Source organism: Schistocerca serialis, chromosome 2, assembly GCF_023864345.2.
Source record: "Schistocerca serialis cubense isolate TAMUIC-IGC-003099 chromosome 2, iqSchSeri2.2, whole genome shotgun sequence".
In the NCBI taxonomy this organism is placed as follows: Eukaryota; Metazoa; Arthropoda; class Insecta; order Orthoptera; family Acrididae; genus Schistocerca; species Schistocerca serialis.
In genome coordinates this window covers 125,299,476-125,327,264 of record NC_064639.1, presented here as the reverse complement: position 1 = coordinate 125,327,264, position 27,789 = coordinate 125,299,476, and the positions used below count along the sequence as shown (strand labels likewise).

The window sequence follows — 27,789 nt, the reverse complement described above, 5'->3', positions numbered from 1 at the left end:
GGTACAGAGTCTTGCGTCACTGAAAGTATGAATAGCTGGAAGCTCCGTCTAGCAAAGCCCACAACGCGCCTGTGACGCACCTTTTTTAAGTCACAAAGACGGGATGAGGCACTCCTCGCTCGTATTTGCATTGGTCACAGCCCTATGACGCATGACGTCTTGCTCCGGCCGGAAGAGACTCCAATGTATGGTGCTTGTGGTGTACTGATTACTGTACAGGGTGTCCCAAAAAGAATGACCAGATTTTAACTTGTAATAATATTGAGACAAATGCTACTAGGTAAGTCAAACAGCGCTAGATGTAATCGGCATGGTCCAGAGTTTCAGAAAAAAATCCGCTAGATGTCGCTACGAGCGCTGACCTGGAGCGTGCAGCCTGTCTCGCGCAATATGGCGTCCGCGCAACAGAAGGCGTATTATGTTATTGAATTTAGTCGTACTCAATCAGTGATCGCAGTTCAGCAGGCGTTTCATATTCGATTTCGTGCTAAAGCACCATCACCAAAGAACATTCGACGTTTGTCGAACAGTTTGAAGAAACAGGGTGCCTCTGTAAAGGTAAAAGTCCTGGCCGGCCACGAGTTCCTGAACAAACAGTGGAACAAATCCGACGAGCATTTGAGCGAAGCCCCCGCAAGTCTACGCGTCGTGCTAGCCGAGAACTTGCGTTACCTCGCACAATAGTGTGGCGTGTGTTACGGCGTCGTTTGGCCCACAAAACATACTGATTGCAACTGGTACAAGCTCTTCGAGATAATGACAAAATGAAGCGAGTGGACTTTAGCAATGCTATTCTACAGGACATGGAAGATGACACTTTTATGTCACGATTGGTATTATGTAATGAGGCAACTTTCCATATTAGCGGTAAGGTTCTCTATCATAATGTGCGTATATGGGGGCTAGAAAATCCTCATGAATCAATTGGACACAAAGGGGTTCACCAAAAGTGAATGTTTTTTGTACTGTTTCGCAAAGCAAGGTTTATGGGCCCTACTTTTCTATTTTGCAATGCTACATAACTGGTTGTTCCCACAACTTGACGCTGACAATTTCATCTGTCAGCAAGACGGAGCACCAACGTACTGACACAAAAACGTGTGCAGTTTCCTCAATGCCAACGTACCCCAATGTTGGATAGGGCGTACAGGGCTACGAGACCAGGCTTTACACTCTTGGTCTCCTAGGTCCCCTGACTTAACACTATGCTTAACATACCCCCACAGGAAGAAATCACAATGTGTTTACGTTCCTCCCTTACCTCGTGACATTGTAAGATTGTAAGGTGTCTTCTGTCACTGATGAACTAAAAACCAGCTGCTGTAGCTTCACTCATTCCGGGATGAATTCGTCTATCGGCTAGATGTCGTCTGTGCAGCCAGTGGAGGTCATACTGAACATTTATGATGGGTTTTTATAAGCTTCTCTTTTCTAAGTAATTTAGTATGCAATTTGTTGGTGTTAAGCCCTTCTTCCTAATAAATAATTCTATTTAAAATCGGTTCATTCTTTTTGGAACACCCTTTAGATCCTATTTTATTATGACTGTTTTAGTTTCCGACCAGAGGGTAGCGGCAGGTTTGCCAATAGATCACCCTCTACTTTAAGTAATATTCAAATCAATGTGGTGAGAGTCTCAAGATTCTCTAATGTCCAACTTTTTCCTAAAATTTTAGGGAGATGATTGTAAAGTGTTTACATGTTGACTAAAACACAGGGAAAAATAAATTGGATGAGTCATTTTTTTTATTTTTTATTTTTAGCTCTTCCGTGATATTAACACTGGTTTAGTCTCAAATGTAGTACCTTTCATACTTTGTCCATTTTCTTAAAGTATGTGAGATGGGTGATTGCATGAGTGAATTCGAGTGAGGTGTGAGTGAGTGCTTGTAATTTTATACGCTTCCTCTTCGCTGTGTGATACACACCTAACAAACTTTCGTGACATATATGGGGGCAACGGAAACCCAGTACTGCTCGAAAGTAGTGTACGTTAGAATACAGCACAGCGGCAAATCAGCTAAAGAAAACGTTGGCCCAGTGCAATGCAATGAATAGCAACTACGATCAGCACACCACAGTTTAAGTAATTGTGTTCCGCCAAGTGCAATGCGGAGACACACGGTTACAAAATAAAACTTCAATAATTTACTGATTGATATATCAGAGACTAGCATTTAAAAATTGTATTATGAACCTGACTTTTATCTATGACAACGATCCCTAAAAATATTCATTTCTTATATTAAACAACTGGGAGTCCAAGGCAGAGTGCCGCGCGGAGTGGACGCGCGGTTTGAGACGCCATGTCACGGACTGCGCGGTCCCTCCCGCCGGAGGTTCGAGTCACCCCCTCGGGCATGGTTGTGTGTGTTGTTCTTAGCATAAGTTAGTTTAAGTAGTGTGTATGTCTAGGGACCGATGACAGGAATTCACACATTTGAACATGGCAAACTGCTAAGGGACCAGAGTTAGATTTATAGACTCGCCGCCCCATTAGCATTTCATTAACGTATTACAAGCCATGTGGAAAGATAATATTGCTTATCTCGTCTGGACAATCAAACAAAGCGACTCAGATCAATAAAGTAGAACTGTACTGAAAATGTGCGTTTTAGAAATTCATCATGAATTACGCACGAGCAAGGTATGCTGTGGTAATATTACCTCAGCCGGCCGCTGTGACCGAGCGGTTCTGCTGCAGGTTCGAATCCTGCCTTGGGCATGGATGTGTGTGATGTGCTTAAACCTAACTAACCTAAGTAGTAATAAGTCTAAGAGTCTGATGACCTGAGATGTTAAGTTCCATAATGCTTAGAGCCATTTGAACCATTTGAACAGTACCTGATTATCTTCACACTTCTGAAAGCAATCTTTACAAAACTGTATTTCCAGAAAATCAACGTCCTCTGCATTTGCATCCCTGTGTTCTGCTAATTATTCCCAGACTGCTCAGCAGCGTGATCGGTACGAGATTCGAATGCTCTATAGGCAGCGACAACAATACTGACAACCAAACACCATTTTACTTGTACTGGAACCTCTGTGGCGTAACATGTCTACCATTAAAAGCTTCTGTCTGAAAAAGTATCCGGCTTACAAGTACGACCCATCGAATAAAAAGAGGGACATCACTTTCATCACACACCAAAAACAAGCTAGAAACCTTACGGAGTCAACCAGCATATTTGTTCCTCCTACGTTCATCTGGTGAAAACACCACGAAGGTAAAATTAGAGAATAGTTCTTCCATACCATTGAAACAGAAAAATGGGAAAGTAGCAGTACCGTCCGCCAAACACCATGAGATGGGATGAGATGTTCCGCCTTATGCAAAACGCCTTGTGTGGTGTCTTGCATAAGGAGAAACTTCTCATCCCATTTTCTTAGCAAGCACGGAGACGACAAGAAGAACTGCACCACAAGATGATAACCATGAGATGGCCCGTGAAGTGTAGGTGCAGATATAGAGCGCAGGCCATTCTTTTTCTGTTGGCAATTTTTTCCGTTTGTGGGTGACCTTGTGTTTCAAAGGATCCGAAGGTGAGGGAGCGAAGTAGGAACAGAACACTTGGGCAGCCATCTCGCACACTGACAGCCGCTTGTAAGGTTTGCACTCGTTAACAGCCGCAACATTAGCCAAAATTGTACGGCAATCAATGGACTGTTACACGAGTATAGATTGTCAATCAGATCCTGATTTTCACACAGCACTTCGCTGTAGATAATAGCATCGCTTGCAAAAAGTCTGAGCTCACTACGTGTATTGATGATATCTGCCATGTTATCAGCAGACAGAATTAACAGCCTCAATACGTTGCCCTGGATCACGCGTGAAATTACTTGTACAACCTTCCGATGGTTCCTCCCCAATCAAAATAACAATCTATGATCTCCCTACCAAGCAATCCTCAATCCACTCACACATTTTGCTTGATACCCCAATGGTCATGTTTTTGTTAATAAGCGTTTTTGTGGTATTGAGTGAAATGCTTCTGGCTTTCAGTGGGCCACGTGAGGAAAGTGAAATAGACCTCAGAGTTCATACTTAAAACACTAAGAGTATACAACAGATGCATGTCAAGAATTTCGGACGGTAATTTTGTGGAATACTTATTTCACCCTTCCTGTAGACAGGTCGGACGTGTGATTTCTTAAAACTATTGGACACAGTTTCTCATTTGAGTGATCTACAATATACAATAATTGAAAGACATGATGGTTCATCTGCAAATTCTTTGTAGAATTTGGAAGGGATTACAACAGGCCCTGAGATAATATTAAGTTTTACCGACTTCAGTTGCTTGCCAGCACAAGTGACGGTAATATCTATTTCATTCATACTCGCAATGGTGCGAATTAAACTGGGGCATTACTCCTGGGATTTCCTTAATAAAGCAAAATTTGAAAACTTTCTGCTTTTCCTTTCTTACCTTCAGTTTCGGCTCCTACGTCCACCATCACTGTCTGGAGAGTAACTTTGGTACCACTGACATCGAAAGCTCAGTGCACTCTGGTCACATTTACAAGCTAAGGTTCTGCAGAGTTACTCATTGAATGCTTCACGCATTATCCTTTTGAGAGCGAAATACTTGCCATTCGGGACTGTCTATCCATACCCCTATGCTTTGTTTTATATCTACTGTGTTATTTGCGTCTGATGAATGTTTCTCCATGACTATTAAAAGGTATACATGTCTCTATTTATTAGCCTCGCGTCCCATGTGCCGGTAAATGACTCTGGGAACTCGATATACTTCGCTAGCAAGGTGGCTGTGAAGGCACTGCTCGAAGGATTGAGAAAGGACTTGGTTGCAAGGAAAAGCAACATACGAGTTGGAGTAAGTATAAATCAGTACTGCACACAATAAATACTAAAGTTTACAAGAAGTGTATGAGTTACCTTTTTTGCCTTCTTATTTTTAATGAATAGATCTATATTTTTGAGGTCAGCTGATGTAGACTTTTCTAAGGGTATCAATACCTTCCTTTAGCGCCTTTTAATGATATGCAACACGTTAAACATTATAAGAGAACGCTCCCTTTTTCCCCTGCCACATGCTCATAGGATCACGTTAGGAAAGCCATTAAACACAAACTTAACTTTCACATTTATATTAAAGATATAATTCAAACAGTTTCAATGTTTCGAAGTTCGAGGTTTACCTAGGGGAAAGTTTCAGCAATGGGGTGATTGACAAGAACACCTTAGTACCCCGTTTCATTCCAGAACACTGAATTTCTATACACTTAGTAGTGCCACCTTAACAGATGTACAGAGTATAATAATGCCAGTATATAAAATTAAGAAAACCACGCCAATGTATATTAGGTATCACTAAATGACATGCCTTTTTATTGTTTACAAAACTGTTTCCATCACACATTTTATGTGCAGCCACCTGCGTTTAAACTGAAACAGATTCATTTTATTTATTGCAGTTGGTGATCAACACTGTAAGTGCACTGTTTTATTTGCTTTTTGACTCACAATCTTCAAAAGGCGGCCGTTGTGGCCGAGCGGTTCTAGGCGCTTCAGTCTGGAACCACGCGACCGCTACGGTCGCAGGTTCGAATCCTGCCTCGGGCATGGATGTGTGGATGTCCTTAGGTTAGTTAGGTTTAAGTAGTTCTAAGTTCTAGGGGACTGATGACCTCAGATGTTTAGTCCCATAGTCCTCAGAGCCATTCGAACCATTTTGAATCTTCAAAATGAATGTGCATTTGGGAGAACGATGGTTCAAACCTGCGTCCAGCCATCCTGATTTAGATTAGCCGTGATTTCCCTAGATCGCTTCAGACAAATGTTGGGATGGTTCCTTTGAAAGGGCATGGCTGACTTCCTTCCCTAATCCGATGGGACCGATGGCCTCACTGTTAGGTTGGTTGATTTGGGAGAGGGAACCAATCAAAATGGATTATATGATCAGTGGTGTACTGTTGTTTTGTTCAAATGACAGTTTAACACTTCCTGCTGATTGGTATTATCCTTTTCTCATGAATATTCTTCCAACACTCACAAATGTGAAAGATTTAGGAAACATTCATTGTGTTATCATCGTTTTTATCATCAGGATTGTTGTCAGTCTTGCTCTATGTGGTTTTTTTTCTTTGATCATCTGTCCATTGCTGATCGTAGATATATTTGAAAATTTAGTCAGTAAACACGGAATATTTGCAACAGATGTGTAAATATCCTAAATCATGTTATTTTGAAAATTATTTTCTTTTGTGTGCCATATATCTTTCTCACATATTTTGAACATCTGTTATCAACATTGCAAAAGCAAGACGGAAAAGACACCTTGATTACATTTTACAAAACCATTGCACTATTTATCACGTTGAAATAGATGTGCAATGTGAAACACCAAAATTCATCTACATGTTTTGGGCCAAATAACTGAAAATGTTAATGTGGCCTATAGTATTGCTATAATTGTTTCCTCAGAGGTACTTCTTTGTGAAGCCATTAGTTTTTTTAAGTTAAAAATTGGTAGATCAATTTTTTGCTTACACACTTTGTGGATAGAATACACCACACCACAAACTACCTTTGCAGATGATCAACTTTAAAAAGTGAACTCTGTCACTAGCTAATTTAACAAATTTTAAATTTGGTAAATGTTTAACTACTGAGTACTACTAATAAATTACCCTTTTTCCTTAGCCACAAGTTCGCAACTTCCTTCTCTTGTCTATTCCTAAATATCAACACCTAGAAGTACAAAGATAATTTTAAAAAACGTTTTTTTCTATTTCCAGAGAGAAGAGATTGATTTCGATTGAGCTTTGCAATTTCTGATAAACAAGTTTTCAGTTTTTCTCTGCCAGGGATAATTTAACAAAAATGGGCAAATACTAGTATATAAATGTAAACTTATTTTTCGGACTTCATTTAATTTAAATGCTTCATGCTGTTATTTCTTGATCGAAATCAACCTTATGAGGAAAGCCTAGCAAGGTAATGCCCCAGGCTGTATTCAGAAAAAGCATTCACTTTCTAGCGTATATTTTAGAGGGAAGTATACAGACAAACAATACAAATGTGCGAACACAATATTACACATCTATTTTTTTTCTCTTGTGTGGAATGTCTTTCCTGTCTCTAGTGATACTCCTGTAATATTCAACCAGAATTTTAGGCATCTACTTTTGTTAGCGCATCCTTATGGAATGTTTCTACATTTTGGCCCGATTTATCGCTGCAACTCTCTGTGAAGAAGTCTGCGAGAGTCCAAGAAATGTACTTGTAATGACATGTTGCAGCCGTTATCTTGATAAGCGTTCATCATTTGATGGACTACGTTCTTGTAATTGCAACTACTCTTCCAAGAAGGTTACATGACACTTTCCTAAAACTTTGAAGCAGAAACATGAGCATGGCAATCAGGCATGTTTCATAATTTCCATCTAGCTGAAGTTTCTGATCCGAGTATTTACAAATACACCTGTTATTCTCACTGTTGAAAGATGAAGAAATTGTTCAACAAGATATGCAAATCCTCTGCCAGTTTGACCCATCACTTTGGCAAACTGTTTAATTAATCCGAGTTTGACGTGAAGAATTGTGAGGAGGATAGCTTTGGGAGCTACCAGACTTTCGAAAGAGGGTGGAAAAAACGTTCGTCGTTAGCTTCATTAAGGCCACTTTTTTCTTTATGTAGTCACGTTTTCTGTCACCACTATCCTACTCACACAGAAAACCAGCGTATTGTGTCTACATTTATTTCATTCCAAACAACAATTACTTAAGAATCGTTGCAAATCTTTTATTTATGCTCACTGTATTTACTTAACTTGTCAATATTTGCTAAAGTTTCGTAACTTTCTTCAGCCAGACTGGCGTGTGCAATTCGAACTGTGGGCATTTTATTCCCATTGTGGAGCAATACACCCTTCGAGACATTTTCGACGTGTGTATAAACAGTCTCAACAACTCCTGTGGGCTGTATTTGAAGTCGAGTGCTTTCATTAAGCCTGCAACATCGTTGAAATACATCAGCACCCCCCCCCCCCCCCCCCCCATGTCCTGGTGTAGTAGGAAATAAGCGAATTTATTCGGAGAACACATTTTTATGTTGCTACTTTGAACGTTGAACCAAACAGTACTGCCTTTTGTTTACTTACCCCTATGCCATGCACTAAATCATACGCATTTACCTGTGTCAGTGTGGCGTTGAAGTACTACATCTGTCCTGGTACAGAGGACCCTATCTTTCAGGAAATGTTATATCCTCATTTTCATCCAGTTCGCTGTCACCAGTGATTTGTTCATCTGAAAACCTTTAAGAGGTTGGTACAGGACTTCGTGCAGAAGGTAGGTCCGATAATCAACGTACTTTTTTCATTTCACGGTTGTTACTGCCAGAATATTCATTACACAGAAATAACAATCTGAGATATAGTCTTTTGATGTTATGTTCTCCGTACCATAGGTACAGCAACTAACATACCTTTCCCTTTTTCCTTTCTGCCAGTTAATAATTTACGACGACGGGTCGTGTAATATACGCAAGGTGTCGTAGGAGGAATGGGCAGTTTTCACGAATATGACAGCTCCGATTATTCGAACAAGAAATTATGGTAAACATGGCTTCTAAAGTGAACACCTTAAGAGTTACGAACTCTTTTTCACCATTGCTACTGTGAAGCACATGACCGCTACTTGATGAGTGCTCACAGCTCTTAAAGTGTGCAGTTTAGAGCCCATTTCTTGCAAATGTGAGGTCTTCACAAATGTAATAGGAATTGTCATGAACATGTGGACCACAGCGCCGACAAGACATTTCCTGGGTAAACAATATACTAACGTATTTTTCATTTAACTCACGCAGTATAAAACATTCCTATTTACTCTATTACTCCTGAGTAAATTACTTGTCATTTATTGTATTCCAAAAAAATAAAAAATAAAAAAAACGGAACTTATCACTTCAAACACAGTATCACTTGAGACTTCTTGACAGTGTCTAGGAGGTTAGGTCTGATGAAATTCGTATTTATGAGGGTACACAATAGCAATTGGAGTACGGACATGTGAATATCAAAACAACTGTTATAAATGCCGAAATTAATATTGTCAACTATTATTTACAAAATGTTTCTCTATTTACCACAAATAATGGCTTTCTTATTATATATTACTGGAAAACTATCCCTGACAGTGAAAGTCTGATTCTACAAGAAATTTAGATCAGCAATTTAGATCTGAAAACACTCTTATCCCAGAAATACAAATGTTCTACAACAGTTCTCACTTATGTTACATATTTTGATTTCTATAGAATGTAACTATTCCTTATTTCGTGGAAACGTTTTCTTTCCTTAATTTGATCAAACTCTCTTAGTTACAGGCAGTCGCATTTTATTTATGAATTATTTAATCCAAATTAGCCCTATGTTATTTGTCACAGTACTTGGCTAAATCGTGATCATCATTAAAGATGAATACCTTTTTGCTTTCTAATGGTAGTAATCAGTTTGGTAAAAATAAAAGTCAGTTCAGTGCTGCCTGATTTTCTATTTTAAATATGTGTAGTACTTATGTTTCATCAGAATAGAAACTATTTTTTCTTCATTATGTAGTTATGAATCTGCTGAAAAGAATTTACAGAAGTAATCATATGATTGAGTAATCAGAACGATTAAAAACCAGAAAACGTAAAGCAGCTCAAATTACAATTTTGTACTGTCGCTTCATAGACGTCTGGTCTTTCTTTAGAGGATGCAGATAATCTTTTTCCAAGAAGCTAGACATACATCTTCAGGTAAAACATTTTTTACATGTGTCATGTCCCATTCTATACTCGAAACGAACCGGAAGACAATAGTTACTTATTTACATTAAGTAAAATTGAATAACAAAGATTGCTAAGAAATGTTGCGAAGGAAGAACGCTGTAATTTACAGTAGGATTCACATAGTCTAAAGTATGTAATTTAAGAAATGTGTAATACTTTTGCTGTAAATTTGCTACTTGTTTATAGACACAAATCGATCTACAACATAGAAAAAAATTACGTTACTCTTTTAATGCACCACATTCAGCAAAGCAGAATTGCAGTCATCAGCTGAAGGATCACAGATTTAGGCTGAGAGAGTGATGCTACCACAATCAGTTCTAAAAAAGTTTTTGTACCGTAACTATGGACATCATTTTTCTTTCTGAACTCGTTAACACAATGCTTACATCACAAACTGTCAGGTACACAACTGTTTAAGAGCATCACAGCACATATATCACAAGTTGATGATAGGCAAGAACAACTTACTTATCTTACAGTATGCTTCTGTGGGATGAAAACTTCTTACAAGAAACATGAATTGAACAAATAACATGTTTTTCTATTTTCATTTTTCTGGTTCTAGTTTTACAGATAAACAAATTGACAAAGTTGCTTAAGCACATAAAAAAAGTTTCTTTTCAAATTTAAAATCTCACCAGTAAGTTTGAAGTTTCATATTCACCATAAATGTCACTAAATAGACATGAGTTACATACTGAGTGAACCAGAAGTCCACTAACAAAATTTCAGATGGTGATGAAGGATATTTTCTGAATATTGTCATTGGCGGTTGCAGCTAAAACAAATCGAATATTCAAGAGAGATGTAGGGAATTCAGTTTATTTCTTGACTTGTAGTTACACTTTGATATCTGGAGACATTCTCATCTACTTGTATCTTCATTTCTACATGACCTAAATATTTTTCCATTCTTATTGAGAATAAGGAAGGTACAATACTTGAGTGGACTTTTGGACTCCCAGTGGCCGTATTTTGTTACGTATACATTTATATCTGTAAAAACGTATTCGTTACGTCCGTTTTGTTGAAAGCAGCAACATTTGTTATTTGTGATTGATTAACAATGCACAAGACAAAACTCAAGAAACAGTGCATGATCGTATTGCAGGTTCACAGTGTGCCTACTGAACTCTATAAACCCACAGTATTCCCATGGGCTGTTCGATCAAATATTTTGTGTTTGCTGTCCTGTACAGCTCTGCTGTATTTTATAGGAATGCCTTCTCTGTGTGTGACACTTCTAGTGGACGACCCTGAGATGAGATTGTAGCAAACACACACACACACACACACACACACACACACACACACACACACACACACATAATTTGATCAGGTACACAGAGATTCGTTTTGTTTTCTTTTCCCAGCAGCTTTACACATTTCTCCTAGGGGTTCCGTTAATTATTATTTTTATTTTTTATGTATAGTAGACGTGGTATTTGATATCCATTCATGGGATATTATGTTCTTATTTCGGTAGTCACATATTGGTAATCAGACCTCTGTTTAAATCTGAATGGAAAAATGTATAGGACTACAAGGTATTTTCCTCATTTTCTTTCGCTCTTAGTCTATCTGTTTTACTGAAAGTAAATTTACGGAAGCAACAACATATTGTAATGTATTTCAAAATTATTCATACGTAGCAATTCCATACTATGCATTGCAATAATTCTTTTACTAATTTTTACAAGAAACAGGTGGACCTCTCACTTCTCGAAAACATCCAGAAGGTTTTACAGGTGCACACTGCAGTGTTTTTTTTTCGTTTTTTTTTTTTTTTTGTTTTTCATATACTTTCTTCAGTCAGTCCCCGCCAAGAAAAGTTACTGTCACTACAGGTTCAGTTAGTTTATCGTCATAACTTCAAATGTCAGCTTTCAGCTTTTAAATTGCACATCAGTTGTTTTGAAACTGTCACGTATACTATTTCCCCTCGCTATCTTGAAATTGCTATCAACCCTGATTCTGACAAATATCAGTATATTTTAAGACTTACGCAACCAGCACAAATACTGATCTGATTACAGTGTGGATATTAGACGTAATTTGATTTGTTCCAAATAGCTTAGACAGTTGCCTTGCAATTAATTTATGGAACATCGAACTAACACGGTAAGGTCCTCCGTCGAAATAATCGTTGCACAGTGAGGTAAAAGTTACCATAAACTGGCGCCTTGATGTAAATTAGTAAGCATCACTTTCTTATTTTGAAGAACTCGATATTGTCAAGAATGTGAAAAGCGTTTTTAGCTTACAGTGCAACCTTTGTCTAGATCGCGAATTTATAAAATTGTATGACTATGATTGTTAGCACAATCGAAGCTATTCTGACCTAAAATGTGCAGAAAAAATATTGTTCATATGAAGTTCAGTTCAAGTCAGGAAGAGGACCATTGCGAGGTGTTTTACAGCGTTAGGAGAAAACTGAACAATTACGCTCCTCCTTTATTACTACCTCAAGTCTCCCTCATATCCCACCCCTTCTCCACTCTCAACAACATCCAACGGAACAACAACAGGAATTGTTATACTTTTAATCATTGAATTAAGGTTATCAGACGTCCTCATTTTTCGAGGTCAGTCCTCAAATTTAATTCTTCGTACTCAGTCTTTGTCCTCATCAGTTCTAAAGTAACTAAGAAAGTGAGGATACTTATTATCTTCAATTTTTGAAATTTCTAGAATAAGTAAAATATGTAGCATTTTCTTTCTATATAAAAATTGAGCTCAACTGAATATACCACTGCAACGAAATTCAACATAAATATAGTTATTAGTCCATTTTCTTCCAAAAAAAATAAAATAAAGGTGTGGAACTACGTATTTTCTGTTGTGAATGAATTTGTCCTTCAATTTAGAAACTGTGCTATAATCGCAGGAGATATGCTAAAGCATCAACTGTCTTGAAATAAAACCACAATTGTCCTCGTTTCTGTTTTGCTTGAAATATTTGTATAATGAGGAATAAATATCATTTTTTCAGCTCCCACTTTCTTGCGATTACGTAAATAAATGACGTCTTGTTTCCCTATTCTGTTGACAGTAGTTTAACTTTTATTAGCTGCCCTGGTGGTGTAGTCCTCTGAGCTGGCTTCTGATCATTCGCACCCTGAGATGGGTGCTGGTTTGAAAACCTGTGAGGCATGGATGTGTTTATCAAAATGCATTGGCTCTTTTCCTTCATGGAGTCAGTGGCCCTAAAATAGGAATGGGTGGTAGCTCATAGCCCTTGAGTTGCTCACGGTGGTCGTACGTAACGTAAGTTTTTTCCTCATTCTACCTTTTTTACATAAAACGTTCACATGTTCAAGCAAAGTTACTGGACTTGGGAAAAAAATCTGAAGCCAAAAATCTACCGTACAGAGGAAGGAATATTCCTTCTACAGAATCCCATTGAAATGTCAGAAACAAAGCTACATCTTTATTTCATACTATGTGCTGGCCCCTATGCGTAAATTTAAGATTTATCTGAAGTAATACTCTGAATGATAATACTTTCTTGTTACGTTCTACGTATTTCACATGACAAGTAACATCTATCTTCATCCTACATTTACTGGACAATCATAATACCGTTGATAACTTTTTCGCTAACCTTCGGCTTTACCATATTTAACTGAATTAATTTTTTCCGCTCTTCGGTGCCACTAAAATTTTGGGGCCTTAGGCGGCCGCCCTAGTCTTGCCTAATGACAGAAATGGCCTAGGTCAGGAAATTACGAAATAATTTGTCAAATAAAATGCAGAATACAGAAGAGCAGAAAGATTACGTTGTGCCGCCGACTAAATTCATTGCAGCCACTAGTTACCGCTGCATTGAAGCGCTCTGTCTTGTTGTTGATGCCAGCTGCCGACGTTCTTTTTTCCATCTAATACTGTTCCTCTTGTATAATGGCTCAAATGGCTCTTAGCACTATGGGACTTAACTTCTGAGGTCATCAGTCCCCTAGAACTTAGAACTACTTAAACCTAACTAACCTAAGGACATCACACACATCTATGCCCGAGGCAGGATTCGAACCTGTGACCGAAGCAGTCACGCTGTTGCAGACTGTAGCGCCTGGAACCGCTCGGCAACCGCGGCCGGCCCTTTTGTATACCTCACACTTTATTAAGTTGCGAAATTATTTGTTAAACTAAGAGCACCTTTAATCATTAATTAACAGCCTGCTCATTAAGAATTATTATTTTATCGTGTTATATACTCTCCCCAAATTACATGATTTTCGGCTGGGGAACTCTGTTACTACAATACGCTAACTGGCAAATTTTCTTTCATGTCGGCTACGATATGTTGTTTGACCCTTTTTTCCTGTTTATATCTACTTCCAATACGTGCAATATAACTTGTTATGAGCTACACCTTTTTTATCTATTCCAGATCTGAAAGTGATTGCTTGCACAATCGAAAGCTGTCATAATTTATAAACCCGCGTTCTCGACAAATAAATGTTGCCCATTCTTACATTTCACGGCGAAAAGTTTGTGCCGCTTTTCTGTAAAGATATTACTGTTTACTAAGACTCTTATTTGGAAATAAAACCTTGAAATCAGCTTACATTCAACGAAACGAAGCGTTGACGTTATTTATCCGTCAAAACTTGGATCTTATCGCCTTTGTTGTTCGAATTACTTACCCTAGTTGAAGTTACTCACGCATTCATTTATCCAACAGCAAGTGTCTCCCGGACCCGTGAGGACGGAGCTCTTTAACCCGCTGATTGGTCTACCAGACGACTTTTGGGAGAGCCAGTTTCTTGAACCAGAGGACATCGCAGAGGCCATCATCTTCATGCTCTCACAGCACCCACGCACACAGGTGAGTCCCTGTCCTGTACAATCAGTTTGAGACAGGAACAGTTCATTTTTAAAAGTTATACTATACTTTCATGGATTCACATTAATGTGAACACCGCCAACGTTCGTGTCAACGTGCAATAACTACTCACAGAGGGGACATGGCAGCACTAGCAATGGAGGGTATATAAGACGTATTGGAGGAATGCGCTGAACATAGCAGTGGTTGTAATGCGGAAATGGAGCGATTTATCTGACGTTCGAAAGGGCATGATTGTTGGCTTCAGGGGCGTGTGTGGAATTATTTCCGAAACGGCTACGTTTATAAACTGTTCGCATGCCGCTTTGGTCAAACTGTGCACGGATAAATGGTGCTATCCGAAACTGGCGCCGAGGCACTTGTATTCACCCCTGTCGTCTATGGCCCGCGGTGCACAACGACTGCGGAAATGTGAACAGGCAAGAAGAGGAGCACCGTTGAGTGACTGACTGCCCAGATGAACCAAGAGGCCACCAACAGTGTCACCTCAACGACCACCCAGCGAACGTTTCTGCATAGGATCCTCCACAGCAGGCAGCTAAGTTCATGCACTGGTGCTGACTGTTGTTCATCACCGATGAAGGCTGGAATTTGCACTTCATTACCACAGCTGGACGTCCACTGAGTAGCGACAGGTGGCCTTTTCAGATGTATCACGTTTTATACCGCATTGGACAGAGAGTCTACGGCGTGTATGGCGTAAAAAGTTTGAAAGCAAAGCGTCCAGGTCGGCTTGGGAAGCATTATTGTCTGATGAATGTTTTCGTGGCATTCCCTGGGTGTTATTGTCATTCAGGAACGCATGTACCCTTTGGGACCATGTCCACCCCTAAAAGCAGTTTGTTTTTCTAAGCACAGTGGCATCTACCATCAGGACAATGCAACGTATCACAGAGCTCGCAATGTATGTGCATGGTTCGAATACCACCAGGATGAATTTATCGTACTCCCTGACCACAAAACTCCTCTGTCCCAAATATTCTCGATCGGGTTTGGATCTATCTCGATCGGGCAGTTCGTGCCATGGATCCTGACGTTCGAAACGGCATAATTGTTGGCCCGAGAACCCTAACGCAGCTGGCCTCCGCACCGGGATCAGGATGGCTTCACATCCCTGTCAGTACCTTCTAGAACATGAATATATCTCTTCAAGCATGTCTTGCAATGGCCTGCAGTGCAATAGGTGGTTATTCGAGCGTCTGACGGTGGTCACATTAATGTGAATCGACAGTGTAGTAGTCAGGCGAATGGCATGGCCACTGCAGCCACCGGTACTATCTGGTTGCTGGACTCCAGGGCATCGTCTACCGAAGCCAGCCACAAGCGAGAAACCCCTACTCTTGCTGAACATAGCAGCGTGCTTATTTACACTGCCAGACCACAAACAGCAAGCTGCCAAACTGTGTGCACACCAAACAACAGCAACAAATAGATGTGTTGACGCTAGAACCTAGCGGGCTTCAGGAGGGGCACCAACATAACTCGCCAGCAGCATTCGCACCTGACCGTGTCCCTACAAGCACGATACTACGTTGTGCCCACATCTCATGTTTCACCTCGGGGAAATCTTTCTACAAGATTAATTAAGATGATGCGCGACTACTAGCTGGGAGGTTTAGCTCACGCCCGTAGCTCAACGTCAGCTATTCTCAGCAGGCCGTCTGTAGGTGGTTTCATCAACAGCTGTTCCAGTATCACACAGAACTCTGACCAGATATTCCTAAAGAATGTTATCTATCCCTTCTGCAGTATTTTATCCCAGGCTGTTCAAAGCACTGTTAGAATCTGTAATACTGGATCCCTTACGTCTTCCATATCCACTTTCATTTCTTTTTCTGACACGCCATTAGACAAGTCCTCCCCCCCATAGAGACATTCAACGTTTTCTTTCCACCTATCCCACCTGCCTCCCGCGATTAACAGTATAATTCCTCTTGCACTCTTAATGTTTACACTTCTATTTTTAGTTCCACCAGAAGTTGTTTAGACTGTCCTTCATCGAGATGCACTCCTTGTGCGAACCATTTCTTTTGACAAGAAAACGTCTATTCGCTCGTGAAACAAGCTCCCTTGTGTGACAAAATATCGTCGCCTTTGTATATGCATTATTCGTCTCGTAGGTGGTAGAGATTCACACATCAAAAAAAGTTTTTAATCCGCTCGGTTCCGAGAGTTCCGGAACCGGTACAGAAAATTCGAATGGAGATCATCAGAAACATAATTTCCGCCCTTTTTATTGCCCATGAAAACTAGTTCAGAGGGTTCTGAGCACTATGGGACTTTAAATCTAACTAGGGGACTGATGACCTCAGATGTTAATAGTTCTAAGGACCTCACAAACATCCATTCCCGAGGCAGAATTCGAACCTGCGACCAGACTGAAGCGCCTAGAACCGCTCGACCATAACGGCCCGCTGCTCATGAAAACCACCCATTGCATGTTGCACCACCATACAGCGAGATCTTCAGAAGTGGTGGTCCACATTGCTGTACACATCGGTATCTCTAATACCCAGTAGCACGTCCTCTTGTATTGATGCATGCCTGTATTCGTCGTGGCATACTATCCACAAGTTCATCAAACAACTAACTATTGGTCCAGATTGTCCCACTCTTCAACGGCGATTCGGCGTAGGTTCCTCAGTGTGATTGGCGGGTCACGCCGTCCATAAACAGCCCTTTTCAATCCATCCCAGGCATGTTCGATAGCGTTCATATCTGGAGAACACGCTCTCTACTCTAGCCGAGCGATGTCGTTATCCTGAAGTAGGTCATTCACAAGATGTGCACGATGGGAACGCGAATTGTCGTCCATGAAGACGAATGCCTTGCCAATATGCTGGTTGCACTATCAGTTGGAGGATGGCGTTCGCGTATCGTACAGCCGTTACGGCACTTTCCATGACCACCAGCAGCGAATGTCGGTCCCCACATAGTGCCACCCCGAAACAGCAGGAAATCTCCACCTTGCTGCACTCGCTGGACAGTGCGTCTAAGGGGTTGGGCCTGACCAGGTTGCCTCCAAACACGCCTCCGACGATTGTCTGGTTGATGGTATATGCCACACTAATCTGTGAAGAGAACATGTTGGCAATCCTGAGCGGTCCATTCCGCATGTTGCTGGGCCCATCTGCAACTACGACACCATGCAGCGCGGTACAAAGATGGATCTCGCCTTGGACGTCGGAAGTGAAGTTGCGCATCATGCAGCCTACTGCGCACAGTTTGAGTCATAACACGACGTCCTGTGGCTGCACAAAAAGCATTATTCAACATAGTGACGTTGCTGTCAGGGTTCCTACGGGTCATAATCCGTAGGTAGCCGTCATCCACTGCAATAGTAACCTTTGGGCGGCCTGAGCGAGGCATGTCATCGACAATTCCTGTCTATCTCCTCCATGTGCGAACAACATCGCTTTGGTACACCCCGAGACGCCTGGAGATTTCCCTTGTTGAGAGCCTTTCGTGGCACAGAGTAACAATGCGGACGCGATCGAACTGCGGTATTGACCGTCGAGGCATGGTTTAACTACAGACAACAGGAGATGTGTACCTTCTTCCTGGTGGAATGACTAACTGATCGACTGTCGGATCCTCTCCGTCTAATATTCGCTTCTCGTACACGGTTGTTTACATCTGCACGCGGCTTTCGTGATAACCACTGTCAACGTCTCTGAACAGTCAAAGAGATATTGTATGACAGTTCATCTTCAGGAGTTCTGGGAACCGGGGTGATGCAAAACTTTTTTTGATGTGCGTATAATCACAACGCATAGATTATGTATGTATGTCTGTCTATCGCCCAATATTTCTTTTGCCTGTGATGTCATCGTACCAGCGTAGGCGCATGTGTGTTACTAGGAATTAGCGTTCTCTAAAATGCTAAAACAATGTGAAGCCGAAACCCATATCCACGCTACGCCAATCTGAGCGTCATCATGAAGAGCCTGTAGAGTCAAAGTCCAAAGTGAGACTATAAAAATATGCTCTGGAATGCTCGATATTGAATTGAAAGTTACAACATATAGAAAGTGCGAGTCATATAAGACGGTATCTTTTACTAATTTCAAGTGTGTTTGCAAGTCAGACGAAAGCTCGTGTTGAAAGGAATCCAAAAAGCCTTAAAATTCCACTGACAAGAGACTGCGAGAGGTACGGCAGCTTAGAAAAGGAAATGAAAAAATGGCGCCAAACGGTATGTAAGTGCCCACCGGGCATACGGCGGCCAGTGACATTCCAAACTTATGATTTATCTTATCTGTAACCACTACACTTCTCCGTGTGAACTTTGTATTAAAGAGATTGATAGTAAAATTTTGTTTTAATATGAAACCCTTGCGAACTTATCCCGACGTTTTCGTGAAATATCTACGGCGCAGACCCGAACTGAACACACACATTTTTTTTTTCGCTTTCTTCCCATTTTTCCTGCAGGCATTTCGCCTCGGATATCCTTCACGTATTTCGTTATAAGTGACTTTTATTGCTGAATTCCTGTAATTTGCTAAATATTTGTGTAATTCCTTCTCTCGTAGGTAAACTGAAGTATTTGTTCTGTGAAGTGGCTGTTCTTCGAGAGGGGAGTATATTTATTTATTCGGTGTTTGTAAAAAGACGCGTGAATTTGTGTGGTCCAACATGCAAAAATTGTTACATGATTTACTTCCAAGAATATTGCACGAGACTGAAAATATAACAGTATTATAATTAGCCTCGGCGTGTTTGTACATTACGAGCATGGACTCAAATATTGAAGCTATTGTGGACCCACTCAAGAATACTCGTCTTACACCGAGAGCCAGGATTCGACTACCACAGCCTGAATATGATGGTAAACTGAAAAGTAAAATCTTAAAACTAAAGTTGGTGTCCCCTGCGGCTCATCGCTGTAAAAAAAATGTTTGTTAAATGTTAAAGCGGGCGATCTCTGCGCTTCCGCCATAATTTCGCTACTTAAATCGATGTGTAAGGGCGTCCGTTGAAGTAGCGGCTGCTAAAATTGTGGAGCTGTAAACGTCTTAAAAAAAATTAATTCAGTGCAAGGAACATGACAGAAAGCTCACTGCACATCGAATAAACTTTAACGTATTATATTAAAAAGGTTAAGAGCATAAATGCTTACATTACTTTCGTACTACGAGATGTCTGCTTGTTAACACCAGAAACAAGAATAGAAACACGAAGAGAAGAACAATGTAGGAGCGCTCTTCTGCCGTAATATCATGGAGGTTACTACATAAATAATTTTACTCCTTGATACTACGATTAACTTTAATACTTACTATAAAACAAGGATATTTTACGCGGCCTATGCGGCCGGTGAAACACACAAGATTCGTGTATATTTATTCCGTCGTGAGATAGTCTTCTTGTTCCAAGTTTTTTTGACTTAAATGTCTTTACGGTACAAATGTCGCTGGGACGGCACATCTGTTACCCATGGTTTCTTCGCTGTTACCCCAGTTGTACTTATTTCCTCTGTTAATATTCAGTGATTGCCCTCCTTGGGCACGTCCGTTTCTCTTTGACTGCCTATTGTAGTATTCGTTACCAAAATATCTTCAGCCAATATAGCCTCAAACGCATCTCTTCACTCCTTAGTACTTCTGTATCCTACCTTCCTCCACATTGATTTTTCCAAACTAGTCTACTCTTCATCACTGTTAAATTGTGATCCGTAATTTAATGGTTCGAGTTAGACATTACGCACAAACAACGTTGAAACACACTATCAGTGCAACAACACATTTAAATTAACAGTCCATAACAGTTTATGGGCTTCAGCGTCTTCCATCACCAGTGTCTTATATGACAATCGTCTTACAGACGATTTGCACACAGGCTGGTGTACTGCACAGAGATTACTCCATAGATACAGATTACTTGTAAAACTTCCACGTAAGCTTTATAGGTACAGCACTTTGAAAATGTGTGAAGCTCTCTTTCAGTTTTTCCGTGATCACCAAAGTATTGTTGCAGACATAGAGCTGAAGGTGCAGTGCTCATGTCACTGAACTCGAAGTTTGCATGAGATTGGAGTCACGCTAAATGCAACAATTTTGTTGTTTGTGATTCCTATAAATGGAATAAGGCGAACGCTGGACTAGTTCCATAGAAAAGGATGTTTGTAAATGCCTTCTTCATCCTTTGCCAGTGTGAGTGTACTCTGCATTTTTAACCCTGCTTTTGCAGGGACAGGATTACTTGCTGTATTCCTTTTACTCTTCGGAAAGAAAATTTGACCACTCTAGATTTTACAAAGATCTGCACTATAGTCACCCCTTCCAAATCTGGATTCGCTTGCCAGGTAAAGCAGTGTCCAAAAGGTAGTGAGCTCTATGGGCAATTAGCGAGCCTTACAGGTTGTACTCCATCGAAGATTATGTGGATAACATCACCTGCTTCATCCATCACGTCAGCAATACAACCGTGGCAAAGTCTTTAGAGATGGTTCAGGAGACAGGCTGCAGAACATAAGATCTTATTCGAAAAGGCAACATTCTGATGGGCACTACTCAAAGTTTGTCAGTGCGGATATGTTTGACATCGACAATTATCATCTGTATTCTGCATGTATACAATAGTCTTGTGCACAAAACAACATGCTCTATCTAATTCATTGTTTTGTTCCAATGATCCTACTACACAACACATTTGCAGACAGTTATGTTCCTAAACACACCAAAAGAAATTTCCCTTACCTTGTAGTATTTTGCCACGTGATTTGAGCGTTAGTGACTTTGCATTCAGTTTAGTCAGTTTGCACTTCATGAAAGATTAATCTAGTGACAGGGGTTCATCGACTACAGTTTTCCCAGATGGAACCATGTTCCCTCAAGTTCTACCACGCATTGCTCAAGGTCAACTTCAGGATGATGCTTATACAGGAAATATAACCATAGAGTGGACATTTTCCCCATATAGATACATACTTTCCCAGCATCACTTTGCCCCAACTTGATGATGAAATATTAACATCGCCGAACGTAGCAATTGTACATCTCCCACTCGACATAACCTATTATGGGAAAGATGTAACTTTTCCAGTCTCACCATTGGCATCTGAGCGCCCACCTCCAACAAAAGTGTCTATTCCCTACCCTTTTGTACCCTAATCAACCGACATTCCGGCTCCTATAACGCTGACGAACTCAGAATTTGCACCAGCCCTTTCCCGACTTTTCCTTCCGTCTTTATTGTACATAACCTAAACTTTGGCTTATTCTTTCAAGGGCAACTTGGTCATCTGGAAAAGCGCTTCATCTGTCCACAATCCCAGCTTCGCAGCTATCAACAGGTTATCTATAAATGCCAGTATATTCTCCCCTGCCTTATCCGAAAAAGTCTTAAATAATCCACTGCTAATTTAATCTAAGGTGGGAGCCATCAAACTGTACTAGACCTTTTCCTCTCTTATAGCATCTATTCGCTTATGCAGTTCAGTGTTATATGGTCTAAACTGAACTACTTACTTGAATAAGGATTGTACAGCTGGCTTGTTGGCAACAACTTTTGTTCTTGCCTCAGTCATTGTAAAGTCTCTATCCCATACTAGAAAAACAACAGCAGAATGAAAAAAACAAAATGGAAGTAATAAGCGTATAACTAACCATATTACTAAAATAGTCCATGCATCAAATGATCAGCCATCTGGACTCATGACACTGACTAGCATAATTACTTAACAGCAGTGTGTTGAACATGTCACTGGGGCTGATCCAGTTCAGAGTGCACTAAGACACAACAGATTATATTTCACACACGTCACTGGACACATACCTGCATAGATGTCAGACTCATCTCGACATCCTCATCCATATTAACAAATCTAATCATAAAACCTACCTGCCCGACGTTGTGGTATCTAACTTCCACACAAAACCAACACGAAAGAACAAAGAGGATGTACAGCATAAAGAACACAGTTGAGTGAGTGTCGTGACTGTTCTGATGGCTGTCGACATCGTCCCAAACCACTTGGCCACTTCTTCTTCCAGTCCCCAGTCAGGCACTTCTGACGCCAGTTGCAGCACTATGGGTCAGTACAGCGGCTGCAATTTATTAACGTACTATAGTTGTGAAGACGCAGCACGTTCATTAGCACGGCATCAAATTCATGGAGCTACGTGGATGTCCGCTGTAATCACAGTGTGGTTCTCAGTAATATGTTTACAGTGTGTAAGGCACAGTGTGGTGACTGCACAAAACAGCATTAAAATTAGTCAGCAGCTGGGGGCGGACATCAGCCCTGGAGTATGGACAGGGTGCTTGACCTCAGGTGGGAGAGGTCTTCAAAGGCCCCAGCAGGCCAGTGGCAGTGGCAATGCTGCGGAGTCATGTCGCTACCTCTCTGGCGAATAAAGAACCACAGTGTCAGGCCCTGAGGGTAGGTGACAGGCGTGCAGCTCCAAAAAGAAGTGAGTTATGTTGGCTGATGCAGATGCACAGCTCTGCACAGGAGGCACTCGAGCGCCCAAATGTGAGCCATGGATCTGCACCAAATACAATGGTAGTGTCCTGCAGTGCAAGCCTGTAGTAGGAGTATGGTTTTGCACAGGGCAAGTGGCTGATTGGCAGCTTGTCTTTATCAGCCATGAACTGTAGACTCCTAGATAGGCAGCTGAGGTCAGTAGAAGTCAGGCAGCAGAAGAATCTGCAGCTAAAAGGCACCATTTTACTCCCAATGACATCAGAGCTAGGTGCAGTCAGTGTAACGAACTTGGCGTCTAGTAGCAGTTTCTAGATGACTCTCCACAAGTTGATAGCTGTCGCCACCTGCTGACAACTTCGAGATATGTTGTATGACAGAAACTACATAACGAAAATGGGAAGATTGTAGAGTTGTTTGATCCACTGCTATTCTGTCAAGGCATCGATCCACGTCGCTTAGACGAAGGAAGTTGCCCAGTGCCAGGCATGGTTATATGATAATAGAGGTTGCTATTGCTGCAGTCTGATTTCGTACTGCTGCTGTTCAGTCGCATGCACCCCTGGCAGTGATCATCAAACCTATATACGTAGATAACTTCTTGCCATCTAAGGCCTCGGCAGCTACTCTTCCTCTATCAGCAGGCCCACTTGTAGATTCTTGCAAAAGTATACCTTTCTGGCTTCATCTACCTATGGCTTCTTGTGCCAGCCCATAGCTTTATTGGCAGCTGAAAACTTGTTACAGTTTTGGGTTGCTGAATCAAAGTATCTTTATTTTTTGCTAACTCAGCTACAACTTGCCTCTCGAATAGTAATAACTTGCTCTGAAAGTGCAATAAATTACGACTATTTTCCTCCTCAACAACCCCAAATATTGTGGGGTGGGGCAATGATAGTTTCGGTTCAACTTGCCTCAAACTATATAATTTTCCGTGGAACAGTGACAAGTTGTTACATTCGATCCCCTCCCCTCTCTCTGTCTGTCTCTCTCTCTCTCTGTGTGTTTCTCTGTCTCTCTGTCTGGCTCTGTCTCATTTCTTGTACTGCTTTATCACGAAATTTCATCTCAATGTTTGTGGCAATGATGGGGCAAGTGTTTGCACAATCGTTCAATCACCAACTGTCCACAGTAACACAATCTTTACCCTACCTTCGATTCATAACGAATCCTACTCCAGTTATACCATTTTCTGCTGCTGTTGATGTTCTTCTCACAGTCACCTGCACCTTGCCAGGTAACTCCTGAAGATCCCAATGGAGGACTATCCTCGATTCTTTTGCCAATGGAGAGATCATCATCACACTTTTTCAGTTACAGGCAAGATGTCTTGTGGATAGACGTTATGTATATTTCATTCAGTGGTTTTCATTGCCTCCTGCATCCTCATGCCACCTTTAGGGGCAGTTTCCCACCACAAGGACAAGAGAGTGCCCTGAACGTCTGTCCGCTCCTCCGCCCTCTTTGACAAGGCCATTGGCTAAATGAGGGTGACTTCTTATGCTGGGAGTCTTCAATTTTAAATAAAAATCATCAGTATTATTGACTGAAGTAGTAGCGGGACCGATGATGTTTTGGTTACTAGTCAAAGACGCTACCCCTAGATCACGGTACTCAACGTTACAGTCCGCTATTCTGCAGAGATGTCGCTCCAGTTGTGGTTTCCTTATGAAGCACTGCCCAATACCATTTCACAGAAAGGAGACCACAGGGCAGGCTGGGCGGCTGACAATACACACTGTCCCTCCCCTCACATCAACAGTCACGCTGCCGATACCAGCAAGCCGCAGACAAAATAATGGCTCTGAGCACTATGGGATTTACGTTCTAGGGGACTGATGAGCTCAGAAGTTATGTTTAAGTAGTTCTAACTAACCTAAAGACATCACACACATCTATGCCCGAGCCAGGATTTGAACCTGCGACCGTAGCGATCGCGCGGTTCCAGACTGTAGCGCCTAGAACCACTCGGCCACCCCGACCGGCAAGCCGCAGACAGCCAAGGTCCCTACACCGCACTCGCTCTTCCTAGTCCAGGTGACTCTCCACTTCAAGGCCTTTACTACCGCTTAAATACCCGTTCAACAGGCACCGTCGCCTAGGAACCGTAATTTTTCGTTCCAGCAGAAGTAGTCAGATGGCACCAGTAACAAGTCACCAGGATAGTTGGCGGACGTCACAATTTCTGTATTCCTGGAGATGATAAAATACCAGGACGACCGAGCGAGGTGGCGCACTGGCTAGCACACTGGACTCGTATTCGGAAGGACGATCGTTGAATCCCGCGCCAGGACATCCTGATTTAGGTTTTCCGTGATTTCCCTAAAACGCTCCAGACAAATGCTGGGATGGTTCTTCTGACAGGGCCCGGCCGACTTCCTTCCCCATCCTTCCCTAATCTGATGAGACAGATGACATCGCTGTTTGGACTCTTCCCCACAAATCAACCAATCTGGACGAGCATCTGACAGATGGAAAAACTTCACTGAGGAATACAACATTCTCTGTTCGATATGAAAAACCTGAATGCTCATAGTTAAAAGAATTTGGAGCCATGGTTTCTCCAACAGAAAAACCTAATGTACTCTATTTCATTCGCTAAGTTACTCTGAACTTGAGATACCAGAGTGCCTGATTCAGAAATGTCCTGAATTAACGAAAATAAAATACGCGAGCGATAACCTGCATAATTATACTAGAGAATTTATCTTGCTGGCAGATATTTGGCAAGTATTGACGTTATCATAATTCCAAGATTTAGAAGAATGAGGATGTAACTGCCTAATTGTGTAATGTTACAGGTGTACGACATCGTCATCCGACCGACTGGCAGTGACTTCAGACCTTAGAGTTCAGCGAGGCATCAACAGCCGCTCACTTTCAGTAGCGCGACCATTTACGATGTCGGCAAGAGGAGTTTCTGTGAAATTTGTATTGTAGTTATTTTAAATAAAGTTGTTTCAGCGTTTTATCTGAAGTTAGTCTTGGTTTACTGTGAACACGTAGGGTCTGTCCCGATTAACAAAGGGCTAAAACGATCGCCCGGCTACTGGGTCACCATTTCACAGTAGCAGGTAACAAACGTCTTACAGCATTAGAAACGCAGTTCCTTGACGGACCACTGAAGTCAAGCAACGTTGTGCCCGGTTAGCACTTGGATGAATGATCACCTCAGTACACTGGATGCCTCTAGCACAAGGACACGCAGTTTATCGCAGAAAGTCAGGCATTAATCCCTATCACTGCTCGATATGTACACTACTGGCCATTAAAATTCCTACACCAAGAAGAAATGCAGATGATAAACGGGTATTCATTGGACAAATATATTATACTAGAACTGACATGTGACTACATTTTCACGCAATTTGGGTGCATAGATCCTGAGAACTCAGTACCCAGTACATCCACCTCTGGCCGCAATAACGGCCTTGATACGCCTGGTCATTGAGTCAAACAGAGCTTGGATGGCGTGTTCATGTACAGCTGCCCATGCACCTTCAACAAGATACCACAGGTCATCAAGAGTAGTGACTGGCGTATTGTGACGAGCCAGTTGCTCGGCCACCATTGAACAGAAGTTTTCAATTGGTGAGAGATCTGGAGAATGTGCTGGCCAGGGCAGCAGTCGAACGTTTTCTGTATCCAGAAAGGCCCGTACAGGACCTGCAACAAGCGGTCGTGCATTATTCTGCTGAAATGTAGGGTTTCGCAGGGATCGAATGAAGGGTAAAGCCACGGGTCGTAACACATCTGAAGTGTAACGTCCACTGTTCAAAGTGCCGCCAATGCGAACAAGAGGTGACCGAGACGTGTAAACAGTGGCACCCCATACCATCACGCCGGGTGATATGCCAGTATGGCGATGACGAATACACGTTTCCAATGTGCCTTCATCGCGATGTCGCCAAACACGGATGCGACCATCATGATGCTGTAAACAGAAGCTGCATTCATCCGAAAAAATGACGTTTTGCAATTCGTGCACCCAGGTTCGTCGTTGAGTTCACCAACGCAGGCGCTCTGTGATGCAGCTCTGTGATGCAGCGTCAAGGGTAACCGCAGCCATGGTCTCCCAGCTGATAGTCCATGCTGCTGCAATCGTCGTCGAACTGTTCACGCAGATGGTTGGGGACGTTTGCAAGACAACATCATCTGTTGACTCAGGGATCGAGACGTGGCTGCACGATCCGTTACACCCGTGCGGATAAGATGCCTTTCATCTCGACTGCTAGTGATGACGATGCCGTTGGGATACAGCACGGCGTTCCGTATTTCCCTCCTGAACTCACCGATTCCATATTTTGGTAACATTCATTGGATCTCGACCAACGCGAGCAGCAGTGTCGCGATACGATAAACCGCAGTCGCGATAGGCTACAATCCGACCTTTATCAAAGTCGGAAACGTGACGGCACGCAATTCTCGTCCTTATACGAGGCATCACAACAACGTTTCACCAGGCAACGCCGGTCCACTGCTGTTTGTGTATGGGAAATCGATTGGAAACTTTTCTCATGTCAGCACGTTGTAGGTGTCACCGCCGGCGCCAACTTCGTGTGAATGCTCTAAAAAGCTAATCATTTGCATATCACAGCATCTTCTTCCTGTCGGTTAAATTTCGCGTCTGTAGCACGTCATCTTCGTGGTGTAGCAGTTTTAATGGACAGTAGTGTATGTTCTCACCAATGCGGCAGCTCCATCGTGAG

General features: G+C 41.7%; 1 protein-coding gene across 1 annotated transcript in view; it reads left to right on the top strand.

Annotated features, from left to right (window-relative positions):
• The window catches only part of LOC126456808 (farnesol dehydrogenase-like), a 53,716-nt gene extending 27,659 nt beyond the window's left edge, over positions 1 to 26,057 (top strand). The window contains exons 3-5 of the mRNA XM_050092600.1: positions 4,712 to 4,841; positions 14,491 to 14,634; positions 25,882 to 26,057. Coding sequence (XP_049948557.1) covers positions 4,712 to 4,841; positions 14,491 to 14,634; positions 25,882 to 25,929 — 322 coding nt within the window. The 3' untranslated portion in view covers positions 25,930 to 26,057. The remainder of the gene's footprint in view (positions 1 to 4,711; positions 4,842 to 14,490; positions 14,635 to 25,881) is intronic.
• Positions 26,058 to 27,789: the final 1,732 nt, after the last annotated feature.